Source organism: Melanerpes formicivorus, unplaced genomic scaffold (assembly GCF_026170545.1).
Source record: "Melanerpes formicivorus ecotype bairdi unplaced genomic scaffold, bMelFor1.0.p_v2 SCAF_2, whole genome shotgun sequence".
NCBI lineage: Eukaryota > Metazoa > Chordata > Aves > Piciformes > Picidae > Melanerpes > Melanerpes formicivorus.
Genome location: NW_027142354.1, coordinates 13,976,377 through 13,998,575, shown reverse-complemented (window position 1 = coordinate 13,998,575; position 22,199 = coordinate 13,976,377). Strand labels below are relative to the sequence as shown.

Genomic DNA, 22,199 nt, shown 5'->3' with positions numbered 1-22,199 from the left:
TAACCTGTGTAGTTAGTCCAAGAAAAAGATATCCAACAAAAATAGTATCATTCTTAATGTGTTTTTTTTTAACAGTGTACCTCACAACACAGAATTTGAATCACACTACTAAATTAGATCACTGGCCCTTTAAGTCCAGAGATTTTTAACTGTTCCTGTTATTAAAGGAAGGCAGACAAACCTAATATAGTTCACCTTGCCAGTTGTTAAATGCTGTCTATGGGTAAGAGATGTTATCCTGACATCTTTAGTGATCAGCTCATGGCCCCCAGCATCATAAAGATTTGATTACTTTTAGCTCAGAAACTTTATTACAAGTAAATCGTATCATGCAGCTGCTCAGCCTCATGCAGTATGATTGTGCCCGTAGTATGACTCTTAGCATCAAAAATTAAGCAAGATGAGGGGCAGACGGGATATTCTGGAGAGTCATTCATGTTTGCTTATTATGGAAATCTATTTTATTTTGGGACACTCAGTGTTGATTTGCAGTGACAGACGTTATGCATTGCCAAAGAATAAATGCTGTTCACTTAGACTCATTTTTTAAAGAGATGTAGTTACAAATATGTGTGCTTCAGTAGTGGTAAATACTGGCTCTTACAGTAAAGGCTCCTGGTTTTGCTGGTGTCCACACATAAACGTATGTTTATCTGGGGCTACTGAGAGGTGCAGAGCTTTGCTTGCTGAGGTTTATTTAAATGCAGCTCTGTAATGCTCTCCTAAAAAGCTGTTCTCCAACTGCTGTACTCCACATCTTGTAAAGTGAGTGACAGGGCTTGGAGCTGTGCAGCAGTGGTGCATATTCTCTGAATAGCTGGAATTGATGGGGTCCCAACATGAACAGACCAGCTGTTGGCAGTCTTCTTTTAAATACCGATACACTGGGCATTTAGGCATGAATGTTTCTGTTTGCATTATGCAATGTGTTCATTACGCACCACTTAGCTTTAAGTCAGTAGGCACAAAGGGCTGTGTAAGTGGATTTCAAGCCTCAATAGGGGCAGTTGGTGAAAACCTCATCTACTTTAACTCCTGGATTCTTGCAGGATGTACCAGAGAAATAAAAATACTCTGCTTGCTATTAATGCTATCCTCAAAAGATTTTTGCTGACCAGCAGCACTTACAGTGTTATTAAACACCAAGAGAAATATTAAGAAATGTTTCCTTTGCTGGAATGCAGGCTTAGGAACAGTATGGCTAACGATAACCTTTGTGGCTATACAAGTTGGAGTCCTTAAAATCTCAGGCCTCAGGGCCAGTGGCAGTCATCATGGAATCCAGGTTCTTCCCCAACAAGAGCCGAGAACCTCAGATGTTTAAAGCTCATGTATTTCAGTGCTACCTCTCCTCTATGGATCATACCTAGCAATTATACAACTGTCTGAATGAACTTCGAGGCATCAGGTATTAAGGCGAAAATACTGGCTGCTCTGAGTCATGCAACTGAGCAAGCCAGTGGCATCATCCAGAATGACAAATTAACTTTACCATTATTACAGATCAGCTGTGTTTGAGGAACTCATGAACAGAGTCTTTCAATATTCTCAGTGTTACACTGCAAACAAGACTCACAGTAGAGTTGTGCAGTCAGCTCTGTAATACAGAGTATCACTGGACTAGCCCTGTGTGTTTGAAGTCTGCCTTAATTAATTAAGGGGCCTTACTTCACTCTGCCTCTCATCTAGCCAAGGGATCATTGATCTGTCCCTGCAAGACACCCTGAAGTGAAAGGACTGGAACCAGGACTGATAGGCTGAACTGTTTGACAGATGGTGGCTATTTTGGAGAAAAAATTATTCTTCATACAATGTTCAGACACTTAAATTGCAGCATAATCCTGGTAGTGCTTTCTACATTAATTTTTAGAACTTGCTTTTTAATTAGAATAGGGTGTGTGGGTGGGTGTTGGAGTGGAGGACAATGAGCATGAATTTGCTTGGAGATGGATTGCTAACTGAGGAGGATAGGCCCTGGAAGAGTGAGAGGCATTTAAAAGATGCACCATGCAGAAGACTCCACAAGCAAAGATTTTATGTAGCTATCAGCAGGTCCTTAATGGTTTTATAACTGTAAATGCTGCTATGCATTACTGCGTGTGGGAGTAATGAGCATTAGTTAAAAGAGGAAAACAAAAATGTAAACCAAGACATTAAGTGGTTGGGGGGGGGGGGTCCCTTTCTTCCCACCCCTCTTCTTTATGTCTCCTGCATTAAACAACCCACTGTGCTGCAAACCAATGATTCTGCCATTTATTTTGCTAGGTTAATAAAAACAAGAAGTGGCGTGAGCTGGCAACCACCTTGAATGTCGGCACTTCGAGCAGTGCAGCCAGCTCCCTGAAAAAACAATACATTCAGTACCTGTTTGCCTTCGAGTGCAAGATTGAGCGAGGGGAGGAGCCCCCTCCAGAAGTCTTCAGCACTGGAGATACTAAGAAACAACCTAAGATTCAGCCGCCATCTCCTGGTAAGTCAAAAATACTGCAGCCTCTTACACAACCAGTTTTTGAACGCAAACGATGTTAGGTTGCAATTTATATATTTAGAGGTGTGTCTTGCTAATGCTGGACAAATGACAGCAATAAATACATCGTTGTCATCTTGTTTTCAAACTTGGAACTAGCTCCTGAGTCAAGTCAGATTGAACTCTGAAGGGCCACCCACAGACATGTGTCTACTTTGTCATTGCTCATTCTAACATACAAAGACACGTGCACCAGCATACACTTAATATTCACAGCTATATCAACATAGTAAAAAGAACAGCATTCTGCACAGATGTGCTTGCAACTGTAAGACAGGAGTCAGCCAATACTGAAAGCAGCCTCTCTTTGTCTAAAGATCAGTTTAGTACTTGCAATTTCCTTTCTGTGACTCTGAAGCTGCATTTTCAACACAACTGTTGGCTCATAAAGCTTCAATTGGAGTCACGATTGCAGATGCTGGACTGATCAGTGGCTCTTAGCTGGTTTGTCTGCTCTGATACAGCTCATGGTGACTGTGTGGCCGATGGGTAGAGTTGAGAGTGTGGTGTATGCCCACTGCAGACCCCATAGTTTGGAGGCATGCTCTGTTCTTTTGTTGATAGTCCTGTATGTCAGATAAGCAATTGCCATCACAGTCTTTTATCTTCTTGTCTGAAAAACTAGAATTGCATTTTATCTGTTCTTGTACAATGTGGCACTTACAACCACATTATTTTCTCTCTAAATTTGTTTTACTTTGATTTGATAGTCATAACTGATACTCAAGGCAGAAAAATTCTTAAGAAGAAACAGTTTAAGTACATAGGAAAGATGTTTTACTAGTCTATAATGTTGACTTCTGGATGGACTACCCATAGAAGAGGGGAAAATTCCTTCGATTTGCTGGTTATTAGGCTTTTCTGGCCAGCAAAATAATGAGACAAAATTTGTGAACTGCCTTCACAGTTACTATCAGGCAGACCACCTTCTGTTATTGCCAAGAGAATATAATTCCTTGATTGTTTGCAGCAGTTTCCTGCATTAGAAGGCAGTTTTAGGAAAACATTAAATAACTTGATTTCTGTTAGTGCAGTTCACTGGCTGAAAATGGAAAGTGGCAAGTCAGGGATCCAGCAAGCTTTGCAGACAATTTGCAGGCTGCATGGCTCCAATATCCTATCATGGATAACAGAAAATTGCAAAGACTTCTATAATCATATAATACAGTTCTGGCCTTTACAAGATCATTTCTTATGATAGTGCTTTGTCAGTACAGGAAAAAATAACGGCGATAAGGCTTGAATTTTTCTCAGCCGGGTGTATTCAGTGCAGTGATTTGCAGGAGTATTTGGTTAAAATCTTCTTAGGTACATGTCTCTGTGTAATAACTTAAATATTTCCTCCACCCTGTTAACACCTAGGGTTATTTGATACCTCATTGCCAATTGTTTAATATGGACAATATCCAGGTTAATTTTCAATGTGAATTCAGAAGAACTTACAGAAAAACACTTGGTACCGGAAGTGAAGCCCATTGTCCGAATGTTTATCTGCCTTAAATGCACATAGAGTGTCCTGAATATGCACTGTTGGGGGGGAAAAAAGGGTTGGACATGCTTATCACCTTCTGAGAAGGCTGATAAAGGTAGCTGAAACTTTTAGACTTGTTAAGGATGGTGAAGAGGAAATTAATCTGTTTCTGAAACTAGCAGTACTAAAAATGAAAGAGTATTTTTTCTTTGGTTTCTCACCTCCATTACCCTTCTTGCAGCACTGCTCTCAGTAGTTGGCTTGGGGATGATCACCATACATTGACTGAATTTTGAGATGAAGAGACATTATTTGAATACATAAAACCAAAACAAGAGAATAGACACATCAAACGCACCACTTTTACAGGGTTCTCTTATGTCATGATGCCATGGATGAAAATGGCAAAATCCAAATTAGAATTTATTGTAACATTCAAGCAAGCTGTCTATGAGGAGAACTGAAACTATTTTTCTAAAATAAAAGCACAGCAGGACATAGTGAGGGGGAAGCAAGGAAAGATCTCAAGGTTTGTTTTGCTGGCAAGAAAAGAGCTCATGTCATTGAATGGGACTGCACTTCTGTATAGAGAAAGGCTTTCCCAGTGTGTACCAGCTTTAGTACATGAAATCCCGCTGAGGTATAGATGGTGCAGAGAGTACAAGCCTGTTCTCATTAATAGCTGCCTATTTTTTTCTTGCTCCTTTTTCTTTAGTATATTCCAACATTAACATTTTAACTGCACAAAAGAAGTAAAGTTGTCGATGTAGTTTAGATAATCAGTTACTCTTTGGCATTCAGAGGGAACAGGGAGCCCAGTACAAGAAGAAACAGTAGCTTCCAAAGGTCCTTGCTTTAACCATTAGCTTCTGTTGTGCAGTTAGCTCAGTATAAGCAGAGCTACTCGGAAGCCAAATATGTTGGCAGAGATCTAGTTATGGTATTAGGGCTGAAAGTAATTCTCATAAAAAAGCAGCAGGACTTATCTGAGTGGGGAGAGTTACGTATTGTCCAGTGCTGACCAGCTGATGCTATGAAGTTAGTCTTGAGATTTTAAAAATCCACTGATCTTCATAAAACTTTCAAATCTAAGTATTTCAATTCCTCATAAGAATACATAGGGACTGGCAGCCTTCTTGGTATGCAGAAGAATCCAACTCTTGTGTACATGTAGTTCCCAGGCAGATGTTTAGCAAGACAGGAGCACGCTGAAGCGCAGTTTAGAGCAAATCAGTTCTTGCAGATGTCTCACATCCAAGGGATGACTATGTGACTGTCTCACAGATGACCTTTAAAATACAGTCATAGCAGGAATGCTGGGAAATAGTGCAACAACCATAGTGAGGAGATTCCTATAGAAGAACCCATTAGGGGAAAGGATGTGTTGTGTAAGTCAAATTATGGGACTGTGAGGCAGTGATCTGGGTCCATGTGTTATTCCATTTGCTTGGAGCACGGTATTTTGGATTCTCCCATCATTTCTGGTTTTTACAACGTCATTAATAAGGTAAATGACATGTAAAGGAGTGAAAAAATGCATGCTATGTACAGTGCAATTCAGAATACTGTCAGCAATTATAAAAAGTTGAAAAAAGGAGTGAGTAGAGCAGTCAAGTGACAGCCTTGTTGGCTTTGTTCAGCAGAGGTTTTCACAGTAGCCAAGGTATTAGACACAGGATTAGCTGCCTATTTTAATCAATGTTCTGGCTTCATATCGCTGTCAGAACCTCTTCTTTCTTTCATAAAACTCCCAGGGAGAGGTGAGGCCCCGAATGTGTTTTAGTATGGCTTGCACTCCTCTGAGACATGCTGGTGGTATGCTGAGGCCTTTGTATCACAGCTTAATTCTGTCTGGGTCAGGTAATGCCATCAGCAGTGAATACCAGCAGCAGATGCCTAATGATGAGCTAACTATTAGAGGACCCTGTTGGCCTTATGTCCTGATTGCTGGGTCTGTGCCAAGGTCCATGTCAACTCTTGTCTGCTTTTTTTGCTGTGTAGGAAAATCCATTATAGAGACAAAGGCATTGTAGGTGCTCAGAAGCATCCTTCTAGGACTCAAGGCTTTCCAGAAATGGGTGCAAAGACAAAACCCTCTTCCTGTCATGCATGTTTGATAGTTTTGACCAAAGTATGCACAAGTTACATAGCAAGTTTTAAATGGAAAAGAATTCCAGGGGCATTATTCTAAGCACTACTGGGTGCTGGAGAGCAAATCTCAAAACATCATCAGCATGGAGTTGTTTTCCAGTGCTGTACTGTCATGCTAAAATTGTTAGCTGCAGTATGTGGTTATGTAGGCATGACTCCCAAACTTACAGATCAAGTGTTTATGCCATACAGAATCAACAGGATGGCCACAGTGGTATAGGCAAGGATGTTCCTAAGTAACACTCAGCAGCTGGCCCTGATGTCAGCGGAGATTTCATTACAGCAAACCTGGAAAATTGTAGGTCTGTGTTGGAAAGAGGCAATGAGAGCACGCCAAGAGTGTGTTCCGTGTTTCCTTGGCAGCAGAGGAACAAGACTTGGGGAGGGGGATGGCAGGAGGGACACAACACAGCCATTCAGTGAGTGCATCTGTAACCAAACCCATCCGTCTCTGCTGGTGGGTGGCTGACTGAAGAGCTATTATTAGCAGGCAGGTGATGTCATGGAGCATGTCATGAGGCCAGCCAGGGAATCCCCACAGAAGATGAATGGGTGAGGTGTTGGGAGGGGTGCAGTGGGGAACAGACAAAAGTGCCCCCATGCCTGCACCCGTGCCTGCGCGGGGGGCCCTGCCACAGCCAGTGGCCCCCAGCCTGGCCTAACTGGGGCACTGGGTTCATGCTGTGTAAATTATCTTCCCAGCATGGTGGCTGGCTGTTCACTCTGAAGTATGTGAATGTACTTAACCTTCAGTAACCTTTCCATTGTTTACTTTAGAGTATACATTTGTAGCTTCTGGCAAAAGGTAGGGATATCCTAGAGAGCATGTCAGGCCTCTTATTAATGGAATTTCGGAGGTTGCTTTTTTTTTTTTCCTTCCCTTTTTTTTTCCTGAAGGGAAAAATGCTGGCAAGAGAAAGATTTTAATGTTTTTTTAACTGCATACTTCTGTCCTGGTAAATAAAAGGTCTTTCCCAAAAGCACTGCTTACTGACATGCAGGCTTTTCAAGGAGCAAGACTAGCACGTGCTGTTGAGTGAACTATGAAAGAGTTTGTAGGGCCTCACCTTCTCATTGACAAAGATGTTCCTTTTATTTTATTTCATGTGGATTTTCTATTGTTAAAAGCATATTCTTACAAATCAGTTATGACACTTGAAAGATGAGTGTTGCTTAGATGTAGATGGAAGATGAAGAAATCAGTAGCTATGTACACACAGGCTTTTTCCTGGACATCACCAAGTCAGCTACAGAACCACGTAACAAAAATTTACCTATTCTATGAGAACATTTTTGCTTGTCTTCTTCCTTAGTTCTTTGTTTAATACTGAAGCTTGCGAAGCACTTCTAAAGATACATTTCCTGTTTTAGAACGTCCACAATCAAAATTAACCATCTGCCATGATAAAAACCCTGCAAGGATAGAAGTAAAAATTTCATAGAGAAGTTTAGCAATTGTTAGTTTAAGGTGAAACGTGACAAAATAATATGGTACTTCCTTATAGAGCAGAGGGCTGTTCTTTTAGTCTTTAACTGGAAAACACTGCTGATAGCAGTGTGCGTAAAATGTACGTGTGAAAGAACATCACTGGTCTGTATTTAACCTGTGCATGCAGGCATCTGTGTCCAATGATATATCTAAAAACTGTTTGAAATACATTGTTTCGATGCAAAGTCAAGTGCTCAAAGGCTGGGAAATGCCAAAAGTGTGATATAATCTTTGCAACCTTAATTACGTTTCCTTGTGCGTATACAGTTCAATAAACTCTTAATTATGCAGTCACGTTGACATTTTTTCCATGGAATGTCTGTGTTAGTGCACGGAATAAACAGTGTGCAGGGAATGAGCGGCAGCTCAGCATTTTGTTGCCCTCACTTTGCAGTGCATAAGCTGTACTTGGGCCACAGTTTTCAGCCAAACACAGAATTATAAATTTACTCCTGTTTTTTTCTCATCTTCTCTACACCTGTTTTGTTGTAAAAAGTATTAATCAACCTTTACACTACCCATCTCAGAGGGACAACAGCATGATTCCCATTCTACAGGATATCTTCAGATACCTTCTTTTTGCTTTTAAACTTTTGTCTAAGAAGATTATATAAAACACACTGATATTCATAATAAAAAATCTATCTTGATGCAGCCCACAAATAAAGAAAAAAAATTGCTTGCTTTAGATATTGATTAAGTTCTTGCATAGATAGGATAGGGAAGAACTTAATTCCTGCTTAATAGCCCACCATAAAAGAAATACACAGGGCTGGGCAATGTCATACTTTACAGTAAGTATATGGATACACTAAGGTGGTTACTTACATGCCTCTAACGTAACGAGATGATATGTGACAATGTGTGGCTTAACTCAGAAACACTGTCATGGTGTTTAGAAGTAATCCAGAATTGTGTTTAAAGCTCAAAGGCAACAGAGTGATCCTGGCTCGCTCAGGGGTCGTATGTACCAAGGCCTTCTTTATGGAAACATCATTATTTTTTTAGTTATCATACAGTTCTGTTTTATTGTAAGACTAAAGCTTTCAGTCAGCTGCAGCATTAGTTGTTGCAAATGCTGCTGTTACTGTATGAATACAATCAGAGAGCTCTTCTTAAACTGTTTTTGAACCTCATTATTATGTGAGCATAACCCAAACATGCATCAGAAAGCTGAGAACAGGAACAGTGGGGTCTACACAATGCGGATTTTATGTATGCACTTGCTGCTGAGGCTGATTTCCAGATAGTGGAGCATGTGTTACAGATATAAATGAAACGCACATAGAAAAGCTGTTCTTCAGTTAAAAACAAGCTCTGCCTGTCAAGTTGATGAGTGTTCTAGGATTCTCAGTCAATTATAACTATGCTTTCTTTCATATACAGAAGGAAAGCCTTTACTGCTCCTTCCAATTTTTCCTCTAACATTAATTTATAAAGTTCTGTCAATTGGTTGTTGAATGTAGATAATCAGACACTGTAAAATGCTTATATGACAGTCCATATTAAAGAAGGCCCTATCAAGACCATGTCTTTCTGAGTCTTAGATCTGTGAACTTTTTCTATTGGTATTTTTGCTCTCCCAATTGTATCTTAAGATCTGAATCCTACAGGTTATCCTCAAATAGAATTTCTGTTGCTAGGCAAATCAGATCCAAGGCTTAGATGTTATTGCTAATTCCCACTTAACTCTTTCTAAATCAGAAAACTGCTACTCAGGTCTTTGGGGCTTGAGGATGTTTCTCCTAAATAGTCATATGAAAACAGTACCTTTAAAAGCTGGATCTGGATGTATTTTATCATTAACTTATGTGATGTATTTATTTAAAACCATTATTGCTGCTCAGTCGTACTGGAATAGGGACATACACCCTTCTGTACGCTTGTCATCTCAAGAATACAGCAATATTAAGGAGGACACTAGGTACTCTATCACTGTCTGAGGTCTCAGCGTTAGAGTTTTTGCAGATTAAATAAATGGTTTGGAGAACCATTTTGATCTTGCTCCATATGCTCTACAATGGACCTTAACTACATTTTGTTAAGATGTTCATTGCTATTTCTACTGTGTTATTAGGAGGGTTAGATAAAGCCTCCTGTTTTCGGCTTTCAATGATTGCTTTCTTCTTATCCCAGATTGCCTTTTTTATTTCTTAAATACAATCTTTTGCTATGCTGCCTCAAAGATGGAATAGAGTTGCAGTGTGTGCCACCAATCACTTGCCATGTTTCACCATGGAAATATCTGCATTCTAGTGGTAAATGAAATTATGAATTTATATTAATATAGCAGTTTAAATTTGTGAGGAAAAGCTTCTCACTGAAACTTGCCTTATAAACCTGTGTGTTATGATAGTGATTATATAAAGAAGCTGTGCCAAAGAACAACCTTCATTTACTCTGTTGTAAACTATAGACAATTAACTTTGTCTCTCTGACCTCTGATTTAAATGATCCTTCATCTAGATGATTTCTATTCATGTTGCTTCAGGCAGCAGAATAAATTCATGGTTCTAGGAAAGATGATGGCTATTACTGCACAGCATATCCTGATCCCAAAGGATTTTGAGGAAGTTGTAAAGTACTGAGATGCACAGTATAAGCAGGCTTATGGGGAAAAGAACCAGTATCTCTCTTTGATGATTATTATTTCTGCAAGAATTTGGCTACTACCTTTTAATTTTTTTCTTTTTCTTTAATTTCCCAGCTAATTCTGGTTCCTTGCAAGGTCCACAGACTCCACAATCTACTGGTAGTAATTCCATGACAGAAGTGCCAGGCGACCTAAAGCCTCCAACACCAGCATCAACACCTCATGGACAGATGACACCTATGCAGGGTGGCAGGTATGCTTTGGTTTTTCTTGGGCTGTCATTCTACAACTAAGACAGTCTTTCCCTTTCGCAACTGCTTGCTCATCTGACTCTGTGGTGAACCAGTCAGAGCCTAGAAGGTGGCAGAAAATATATTTTTTTGGAGAGGAGAGAGGGAAAGGAAGGAAGGAGAAGGATCAAATACCAGTATAAAAGGAGACCTGTGGGGAGGAAGGTGGAACACAGCAGCAGCAGCTTAGAAACACAATCTTCCTTGCCTTGCTTACCTCCTTAAATACAGGTCCTGACATTCATGTTCAGGAAGAAGGAATGTGTGGGTTTAAGGTGTTACTGTAATTGAAATTATGAAAAGCACATATGGTAACAGTGGTTGAGATAGGAAAGGATTCCACTGGATTGACCAAGAGATCCCTTTCAGTTCTGTCCCATATAAGTTACACTTACTGACCTACTCTGAAGTGAAGCCTTCTCACTATTCATTACCCCACTGAAATCCAGTAAAGACTTCTTGTTGACTTCAGCAGGAGAATATAGCTGAGCTCTGAACTACATGCAGAGCCAGTCTGAACTTAACATACCTAAGTTCTTTTTTTTTTCTCTATTTGTAATATTACAGAAAGGATAACAAGAACGTTTTTAATGCTTTTAATTCAGAAGAGGTTTCTTTTGGTGTATACAATTTTTTCTTTGTTATTAAGAATAAATGTGATAGTTATCAGGGAAACACCATTTTCCAAGCCAGATTTTAAGGACTTTAGGATAAAGCTGGCTGCAGCAATAAGGGTTCGTGCCTCTCCATAGAGTGAATGGTATTTGGGAGGTAAGTCAAGTGTGCTGTTTAGCTTTTCCTCAGGGGAGCAATGGGGTGCTTGGGAAATTTGAAAGGTAATAAATATGAAACTGATAGTAATACTGTTTTGACACAGCATATAATTAACCTGTGGAGCTCACTGCCTTGGGGTAGTGAGGCAAACAGCTTAGTGAAATTTCAGAAAGGTTTATACTTATATATGAGTAATAGCAACAGACACAGTGACTGAGATTTAAAACCCTGATCTTCAAGGTAAGTAGCTAGATAAGGTTGGTGAAAAAAAAGGTATACTTTGGTTTTTAATGATTATCCATTGTGAAAGTTTTCTGCATCCTCCTCTAATGTATCCTGTATTGATGACTGCCACAGCATCATGGGCTAGGTGTGTGATAGTGACCTCAAACGGTCACACCAGCCTGTTTTCACAACTCTTACGTGGTGATGTTGATGCCTCCTTTTTCTCATCTGCTAGGAACAGCGCCGTTAGCGTGCATGATCCCTTTTCTGATGTGAGTGATTCAGCGTTCCCAAAGCGAAACTCCATGACGCCAAATGCACCATACCAGCAGGGAATAAACATGCCAGATATGATGGGAAGGATGCCATATGAGCCCAATAAAGATCCTTTTGGTGGAATGAGAAAAGGTATTTTCTTTTTTTGACGCTCAGGTGTTCTTTTCTGCTTTTATGTAATTATGATGTGGTAGTCATCAGAACAAGCTGGTTTACTTTGCTGATTTTGCCACTGGTAAAATGCTGTACTTGTAGAAAAAACTACAGTACAATTGTTTGATTCTGGTCTGCTCATATTTTCCTCTCTCTGAGTCACACCATTTATTTTAGATCTAAGAGAATCCTAAAAATGCTTATAGGAATACATTTCAGGAAATGGCATAAATTCGTAGGGTTAGAGTTTGTGCAACACCGTATGTTTCTTCAAGGTGGTTGTCTACTCTGCAGATCACATGCTGTACTTTAGTGTTAGAATATGAAGTGGTGGAGCAACATGCATGATTGTAGTACAGCTGAAAGGAAAATTCAGTGTACAGAATTGAGCAAGTCTCTTAGTGCCGTCTCAGTTTACATATTTTTCAGAGTAGAAAGCTAACTTTATTCTCACTTGGACAGCCCCTGACAAAAAGTGATGAACACACTCAAAGTTCATTTGTTTTTAGAAAGCAAAATTAACATTAATGTCTAACTTGATGCTTGTCCTTCTGGGCCTTTAAGCTACAGATGGTTTTGTGGATATTGTAAAATGTACTTAAAATGAATAAAGGCATGCCATGTGTATAGGAAAGTGGAAAGAAAGAACACAAGCAGGGTTCACAGTGGTTGCAAAGAGAAGAGCAGATGAAGGAGGTGAAATTAATAAAGTGGAAATTGAAAGGGAACAAAAAGGAGGAATAGGAAGAAGATGTCCAGCAATCAGGGGAAGAAAGATACGTGATGAAGTGGGGAGATGCTTTAAAAGAGATAATTGGTCTGATGTGATGGTTTATTTTTTTTAAACCTTCCCTTAAAATTCTTATGCCTGGACTGTGGACACTAGCATAACACGGCTGGAGGAAGGGAAAACCCTCTCTGCCTTAGATTTTATATCCATGTGTGACTAAGTAGGTGTATTGCACTCTGTCGTATATTTCACATTTATCCTGTCAAAACAGATATGTGTCTCTTCAGTATCTACTATGAGGCTCTAAAGGACAAAGTCGGTTCCTCTATTTGCTGGGGGATTTATATCTGATAATAGTGTCCAACATGCCTTTTCTTGGGCCTGAAGAATATGCCCATCCTGCTTGAGAAGCTAAACTAGGATACAAGGTCCTTTCCATAACTAAGTTATGGCATTTACGTGTGTATGAAGGCTTTATGGGGAAAGGAAAAGCCTGGTTCTGACAGCTTTGTAATCCAAGATAGGAGATTTGCTTTCATCATCTCTTTTGTAAGATTTATTTTTAGTTTCATACTTAGCATTGTTTGGGGTGAAAGGAACAAGGGCAAGTTCATCTTCAACTGTGAAGACCACAGAGAAGAAGCTGCCTGGTGCCTGATAATCTGAGTTCCATAGGATGAGATTACTTTCCCAACTTGCAGCTCCTTAAAGCTATAACGATCATCTTGGTGTGGCACTGCTTCATGTGTTTTCGTCAGACCCTGGAGATCTTGTCAGTCACCAGCTAATTTTCCTTGGCAGTGTAACAGATCTGAACATTATTTTAAAATACATCCTTTAATAGAAAGATGTCTTCAAATGCTCAGAATAATATATTTAATTTCCTTTACTGTGGCAGTTCCTGGAAGCAATGAGCCTTTCATGACCCCTGGACAAATGCCTAACAGTGGAATACAAGATATGTATAACCAGACTCCATCTGGAGCAATGTCCAACATGAGTATGAGCCAGCGACAGCAGTTCTCTTATGGAAGCGGCTATGACAGGAGGTGAGTCAATCTTCAGGAAAAGCAAAGCCCATTATTGAAAATTATCCTCTCTCTCCCCTTATGATTTTCCCATTGCACCTTCTGGAGAACTTAGCAGCCTACATTTCCTATGGCATCTTACTAAATCACTGGCAGTCAAACCACTGAGTCTAACTGCTCACAGAAATCAATTAGGAGGAATTGTCACACCTTGGAAGTCACTCAAGCTGCAGCAGATCAGCACGTAGGTGTGTTTCACAGTGTCTTCAGCTGGCAGCTGGGCTGTGATGGCATAAAGTAGCACTTGAGTGAGTCTTCTGGACACGTTTTTACCTAAACAGTTGGTGGTGGGCTTGTTACGAAAAACAAAATGCACAGCCTAAATATGTCTAGTTTGTGGTCTGTTAGTGAATTGTCTTCAGAGAGTCTGGAGTCTGTTGTTTGAGCTGTGAGGGCACCAGGCGTGCAGTGTGTCCACCAGTCCCCTCATAAGTTTCTCTTTCAGTGAAGTACACAAAATAAATTCAGTCCTCTTTTGTTTAGCCTGGGAAAGGCTTTGGGAAAGATTAGTGAAAACACTGATGTTGAAGCATTGGTATAGCAAGCAGAATGGTTTGCAAATGTTGGGATTATATTAAGTATTCTGGTAGGTTTTGCAGCTCTGGCTACTTCTACTTTCCATATGCTGTGTGCTTTAGCTTCACTTTTTGTGTCCTGCTGGTAGCCAAAGTGATACAATGTGAGTCCCTTAAGTGTGATGGTGGAGTAGTTTTCAGTCAGTTTGAAGTAGAAGATGTGTAGAGTAACACAAGTATGTTATTCAACAGGTCACATTGCTGGGGAGTCAGCAAGAGTAAAGTAAAGGTTCCAGTGGAAGTTGATAGTCCAGAGAATGTTTTCTTTAAGGGTTGGGGTTTGGCTTTTTTTGTTGGCAGTTATGGTGAACAAGCACTTTTTTACAGAGTGAGGATTTCCTTTGTCATTTTTTAGGTTGGATCATGGGCTGGGTCCTGAAGGCAGTATGGGACCACCTGGTCAAAGCAACATGGTGCCTTCAAACAGTGACCCAAGTATTTACTCTCCTAATCATTACCCTGGCCAGCAAAGGTGAACACTGATTTCTGTGTGATACCTGCAATAACCAGCTAACAAGTGCTAGCAGCTAGCAGAATATGTGACCTCTTGGTGTGCTGCTTCTGCTTTGTTCTCATTTAGGCTTTTACCATTGGTTCAGTTTCTTGGGGGGCTGCAAAGGCTTGGGTGAGTCAGTTGACTTTTTGTAGCCATGAAATCAGAGATGTTAGGAGCATACATTCTGCCTTGTGTACCTTCTTGCCAGCACTGAACTGGAACATATTTTATAGGCCCAAGTTCTCCAGAGCAGCATTAAATGACACCAGTTTTGAAGCTTTCACAACTTCACCTGGCTTGTGGTTATCCTGTGGCTAACAAATTGAACATTTAGAAAGTGTTCCTTTATGTATGACATACGTGTATCTGTGCTCAGTTTTATCTTACTGCAGGTATCATCTTGTCCAGCTGTAGACAATCCCCATCAGTTATATTGTTCTTTTAACTACCATTAGGTAATTTCTCTCCATCCATGTCATAATTTGGGAGGTACTGAACAGCTATTTATTCACTGGTCATCTCTCAAAACCTGTGAATTTTCTATGCTGTTGGGAAAAATAGGTCCCATTACTTCTTTTAACATGTCAGATTCCCCAGACTTCTTGTTTCTCTGACTCTCCCTGATAGATTACTTATGCTGAAATTGTAGAGCTGTTCTCTCTGGTAATGTACAGAGGGGCATTTTGGTCTGCAAGACAGTACTATTTATCAGTCTTAATACGCTCCAAATACTTCATTTCAGCCACCTAAATTTCATTCCTATTTGCTAAAAGTATTTCCATTGCCCTGTAGTGCTACTTAGAGGTCTAAAGGCCACAGGTAAGTTTCCAAGTACAACACAACTCTGCCTTTTATATGTGTGCTTCATTATGTAGCTTTAATTAAAAATCACAGGGACAGTAACAAAATTGTAAGGAATGCTTTTACTCAGGAGTACTGTATTTAAATGTTACATATGTTAAGGAAATTTGTGTTCACTTTCTGTTGCTATTGTCAGACTAAAATCACTATTTCAGTTAACTATTGGTTATATTCTTAAATAATCCAGAAAGCAGCTTGCTACTTGTTAAAACACAAGAATTTTGACTTGTAACCTTGGAGCTGTACATCATATACTTTTACACCTGAGATAGGTTTCTAATTGCTGCCTTTCTTACCCTTTTGCTGACCCATACCATGTTCCCATTCCTGACTGCTACCTTTAAATCTCTCTATTGCATCTTCACTGCTCCCTATTTCTTCTGTCTGCATTACCTCCTTCCTTGCACAGAGTTTACTATATCAGGCTCAGGACCATACCACACTGTACCTTCACCTTGTTTCCAAATGGCTAATATCATCAAGGTACAAGATGATCAGAGTACTTTACTTTTCCCAGTGACTTGTAAATTCCAAGCATTGATTTGGGTGCTTCATTTCAGGCATGAACCATATGGGCAGCAGTATCCAGGACAAGGACCTCCCTCAGGACAGCCACCATATGGAGGACATCAACCTGGAATGTATCCACAGCAGCAGGTAGGAGAGGGGAAAACAGCCATATTCCTAACATTTGTTAAAATAAATGTAACCCCAAAATTCTGGGTACATAAAAAATGTGTTTCAACCATTTACGTCTTTTGGCAGATGGTAGCACTGTAGCCCTGGTCAAAATCACAGTCTATACAGATAAGCAGTGTACCTGCAGCTGTAGGAAAATATGTTCATTACACTGGAAGAGTGTAAATTTTAACAGACACTCTGTGGCTCGTATCAAGTGATTGCCCCAGGTTAATAACCCGCAGACTAGGAAAGTATAACTCGTAGGCTAGTAAATTGATGCTGCCTTAGTTCCAGAAACAAATAGAAAAGCTGCTTGCTTGGCTGACAAGTTGAAGAGCCTCAACTCATGTCAGAAAACCAAGTGAACCCAACAGAAATCTGGAGCAAAGTGAAACATGCGGCAATCCCAGTTATTTAGAATACTGTTGTGGATTATATGAGATACCTGTATTTAATATAAATCAGCTAACATATTCCCCACACATACTCTCTAGTAATAACATGGTACAAAAATATGAGAGAGAATAATATTAGTGTTGAAATCACTTAAACATTTGTATATGCCAGTCTCGCTGTCAGGTGTATTACTAATACCTTGTGGACAAAATCCCAGCTGATAAGTCAGTAGTAAAACTGCACTGACTTCAGTAGGATCAGAGTTTCCTCCTGCATGTTATTAATTCATTTCTAGTCATGCAGTAATTAATTTGAAGTTTGATTCCAAAACAGAAATAATAATAATATATATATATATATATAAAATTATTATATCTATATAATTTTTTTATATATATAATTTTAATAGATAGATAGATAGATATAGATATATATATATAATATAAAAACTAAAATGTAAACCAGTTTTAAGCCAATTCCAGATAGTCCTTTTCAGATTGGGATAGAGTTTACTAGGAAATTTGGCGGGGAAAAGAAGCCTCTAAAAGAGATCATCTTAGGCTGTGCTGTACTCATATGTATATAAATTTCAAATATTTTTTTATCTCTGGTTTATAACATCTCTAAAATAGCATAATCAAAAACCTGTTTTGGTGCTCTTTATGAGTGCATATGCTATCCGTCTAGGTGAGTTAGTGGGGAAATTGCAAAGATATATAGCAGAACAGTTGGTGGTATTCCATGCTAACTAGTGTGTGCAGGGAATGTAACAACTCCATGTTCATTTAAGCAAGGACACAGCTAGAATTTGTAAAAATATATTTGGCCCTGTCCCTTAGTGCTGTTTATATGCTTTGTACAATGATTCTTGAATGCACAATCCATTAATGCATTAAAGCAGTAAAGAATGAAGGGCAAGGATCCTGGCTGGCCTCAGCCTCTCCCTCCCTCTCCTAAAGGATTCCACTTCTTCATTTAGCTAAAGATTAGATTGCCACTAGCTTATTTTCAGTTTCCTAAATCTCTGTGGTGGTACAAGAAGAATGTGAAGAACAGGTCTTTCAAAGCTTTAGCTACAAGATGGAGGCTAGGGAATGACCTGGAAAGGATGTGCCTGGAGCATGAACTCCTGGGGCTAGAGCAGCACTTTGAGCTAGGTTTTTCAATTCCTGTACAAATGCTCATATCCCACGAGCAGCAGGTATCCTGTGTTGGTGTCTGTCTTCTGCAAGGTCTCAGAATTCCACATCCTCAGTGGAGAGAGACACATCATGTAGCCTCAGTCTCCTGCCAAATCTTTACGCAGGAAGAGGAGTTCAGGTACATCACTGTTCTCAGCACTGGGTGCCATTAGACATGTGGCCACTACATCCACAAGAGCACCAAGCTGCTTTTAAAAAGGCATAGGCTTCATTCCCAAATGTCTACTTTAAGTGCTCTGAGTCACTGTGGCAAAACAAGCACCACCTTTCTAGGTGTGGCGACTGCCAAGTCCATTCTTAATGTATAAATTGGCCCCAGGAGCAGAGTTTAGTACGGCAAGAAGTTAATCTAAGGCTGAAAATAGGTATTTCTTCACAAGCCAAACAAATCCATAGCAAGTTTAAAAAAAAATACTTCCATATAATATAGTAGTTGTGGGTTTATGTGCACCAAAGTTGGAAGATGATTTTATGAATCCCAGAGCTGTTTTAACTGACCCATATTGAATACATGCAGAATTTTATCTGATCTTAACTCTAGTACATTAGTATACATTGTGCAGTGCGACTGAGATACAGTTTCCGGGGGAGCTGTAACTTTGAATTTGCCATAGATCATATATTCAAAAATCACCCATTTAATTCACTCTTTTTGCTTCAGAGCACTCAGTGTGGTTTGAACTGTGGAACAAACTCCCACAGGAACTAAGGACTGCTGCAAACCTTACCACCTTCCTCTCAAACTGCAATATGTCTTTTTTTGTTCTGCCACCTTAAACATAAATACATACAAGCTTGTGTGATTTAAAAACAACTCAGCTCCCTGCAAGGTAAAACAATTTACCTCACACAACATTCCCCACTTGAGAGGGTGAGGAACAAAGAGGGAATAAACCATAGGTGGCAGCTGTTAGTTACAATCCTCAATTCATTACTGACTGGCAGGGTAAGAACTCTCATAAAGTAGAACAGAAGGTTTGGATGTGACCATTTGCTGTAATAACCTCATGTAAATTAAATGTGATTAGGATGATTTGGGAAGAGGGATCTGAGAAGACCCAAACAGGACCTCGTTCCTGGGAATTACACAGAGCAGCAAATGCAGCAGAATGGTTTCTCCTATTAATGAATTTACTGCACATAGTCTATCAGAGCCAGTGTTTCAGACATGCATGCTTGCAGCATATCCTGTTATTTTAAACATTTATTCAGTATTTGTCTCTTGAAAAGAGTCACTGAGTGGGTTTGTAATTTTTTTTAATTATTGCTCTCCTTCGTAGACTAAGCATAAAAAAGTAGTGAAAATATTTTAGTTGGTGAGGACCATTGCTTTTTCATGCATGTCTGAAATGACCAATGGAATTTAATCTGACAGATATAAAAGGAAAGAGAAAGGGAGAAAACGAAAGCAAGCATAAGAAAATATAGCCCAAGGATAAGTTTACTTTTAGTATTAAATTGTAAGCACAGCAAAACAGAGGCTTAAAATGAAAGCACTGGATCAAGCCTACCCACAGCACCGCATGCCTGACTCTGGAATCAGCACGACCCTTCTAGAACTAAGTGCCTTCGGCTTTTTTAATGAGCTTTCAGCCAATATGATTGTATTGTGTGTGAACTAAAAGTGCTGCATCTTCTTTCCAAAACTGTTTTTCAGAACTATAAGCGACACATGGATGGCATGTATGGGCCTCCAGCCAAACGCCATGAAGGGGATATGTATAACATGCAGTATGGCAACCAGCAACAGGAAATGTATAACCAGTACAGCAATGCTTACGCAGGGCCTGACAGGAGGCCTATGCAGGGGCAGTATCCTTATCCATATAACAGGGAGAGGATGCAGGGCCCAGGACAAATGCAACAGCATGGAATACCTCCCCAGATGATTGGTGGCCCCATGCAGTCATCATCCTCCAGCGAAGGTCCTCAGCAGAACATGTGGCCAACACGAAATGATATGCCTTACCCTTACCAGAACAGGCAAGGTCCAGGAGGCCCTGCACAGGCCCCGCCATATCCAGGGATGAATCGCACTGATGATATGATGGTACCTGACCAGAGGATAAACCACGAGAGTCAGTGGCCTTCTCATGTCAACCAACGTCAGCCTTCGTATATGTCATCCTCAGCCTCCATGCAGCCTATCACTAGACCTCCTCAGTCATCCTACCAGACGCCACCCTCTATGCCAAACCACATCTCCAGAGCTCCAAGTCCAGCATCCTTCCAGCGCTCTTTGGAAAACCGCATGTCTCCAAGCAAGTCTCCTTTCCTACCCTCCATGAAGATGCAAAAGGTTATACCCACAGTCCCAGTGTCACAGGTCACAGGACCTCCACCCCAACCCCCACCAATTAGGCGGGAAATTACCTTCCCCCCGGGCTCTGTAGAAGCATCCCAACCAGTCTTGAAACCAAGACGAAAGATTACCTCAAAAGATATTGGTAAGCATCAAAACAAAACCCAAGTATCAGAATAGGTTGGGAGAAAGGGACTTGGATTTTGATTTTATTTTATGTTTTGACAAATAGTTACTATTCACTGTTTTACCATTTACTTATTTTAGTATTTTGACAAACAGTTAACCTTGGTAGCTATAATGTGTTTGTCTTCAATAAAAATGTGGTAACACAGTTTTGTTTAACTGGAGCCCTGAGGTCTCCAGAAATGCATAAAAATTAAGCTTGTGTCACATTTCCAAATTTTGTTGAAAAATCCTTCAGAATATCTGTTAAATCACCAGTACAACATCCAGCTGAGCAATGCTTTCCATGGAAACTCCAGCTACTCTGCTCTGTAGTTGCAGTCTCTGCCTCCCCTGAATGGCCCATGTATTCATTCCGTATTATTGCAATGTTTGTTTCTCCCCCTATTCTTTCGCAAGTGTCTTCTTACCTTGAATTCATGTTACATTGTATATACTTTGAAGTTCTCATAATTCAAGTTCCCACATTCCTGACAGTATTTTACATTTATCTATTATTTGGTTTCATCAGCTTCTCTAAGTTTGTAAGACTATCCCAGTTGCAGCAAAGTCATGAAGAATGGCCCTGCTCTTTGTTAAGATATTCTCCAGTATTAAGGCTGAGCAGCAGTTACAGAAAAGCTCAACAGAACTAAGTGGTGAAAGCAGGGTCTTAACCAGTGTTCCAGTAATGTCACAGTTTTATCTTTCAAAGCTCACCAGTGGTCTGCAAGGGTGTGCTCACACTGTTTTACTTCTTGTTTCTTTCTTCAGTAACTCCTGAGGCCTGGAGAGTGATGATGTCTCTTAAATCTGGTCTTTTGGCTGAAAGTACCTGGGCGCTAGACACTATTAATATTCTTCTGTATGATGACAGCACTGTTGCTACTTTCAACCTCTCTCAGGTAGGTGGGAAAGCATTATACTTCTCAACTTCCCAAGGAAAGAAAACTTCAATATGATACCTACAGAAATGCTGAAGCCCTTTAAAATTTATTGTAATTAACAGAAAGCTGAATATTGTGAGATTTCCCTTTTTTTCTGATTGGTAACAGTAAGCAACAAGAGATAAGCTTTAAGTCAAATAATACAGGGAAATAATATACCTGAAAGGAGGGTATCTCTTGTAGAAAGGAGCAAGTAGGAATGTAAGAAGGCTAACATGTACATTCACACAATAATGCAAGGACAAACAGCAATAATCCTGCTTAATGTGGGTTTCCATAAAAGACTTTGCAAAACTATATTAAGCTGACCTGAGGCTGCCTTTTGGTGACTTATTTAGTAGTTCCATACTAGGCTGTGGAATTGTTTCAACATCTTATTTTCTGTTTGGTTTCTTCTTCCAGTAATTAATTTTGCACAGACATGCCAGATTTGCAATTTAAAGGCCGTCAGAGGATGCAAGTAGCATGAGATTTAACAGCGTGTGATTTTGCCTCACTACCTTCTAGCATTTTTCAGCCCTGCTCTAATCATTGGCCTGCTAGGTGGTAGTAATAGATGACATGCTGATCATGCAGATCATCTAAAATTTGTGCAAATTAAATATTCAGTTTCTCTGCTCCATTCACTCCTTGGTTACTAATAGTATAACTCATCATTTTTTAAATATAATGACCTCTTTTTTAAAAAAAATACAGGCACAAATGGTACATTTCATCCCACCTAACTTTAGAACTAGGGATTATCTATAGCATGATTCATCTCGTCCTGAAGTAGAGAGCTAAAATAGGTCAGATGAATCATACCCT

At 39.8% G+C, this 22,199-nt stretch overlaps 1 protein-coding gene across 6 annotated transcripts in view; it reads left to right on the top strand.

Moving 5' to 3' along the window:
* Positions 1-22,199, top strand: part of ARID1B (AT-rich interaction domain 1B) — a 336,705-nt gene that overhangs the window by 309,474 nt on the left and 5,032 nt on the right. For all 6 annotated transcript variants that reach the window (XM_068151411.1, XM_068151394.1, XM_068151385.1 and 3 more), the window contains 7 exons: positions 2,266-2,470; positions 10,346-10,484; positions 11,756-11,928; positions 13,578-13,728; positions 16,260-16,356; positions 19,636-20,425; positions 21,220-21,350. In XM_068151411.1, coding sequence (XP_068007512.1) covers positions 2,266-2,470; positions 10,346-10,484; positions 11,756-11,928; positions 13,578-13,728; positions 16,260-16,356; positions 19,636-20,425; positions 21,220-21,350 — 1,686 coding nt within the window. The remainder of the gene's footprint in view (positions 1-2,265; positions 2,471-10,345; positions 10,485-11,755; positions 11,929-13,577; positions 13,729-16,259; positions 16,357-19,635; positions 20,426-21,219; positions 21,351-22,199) is intronic.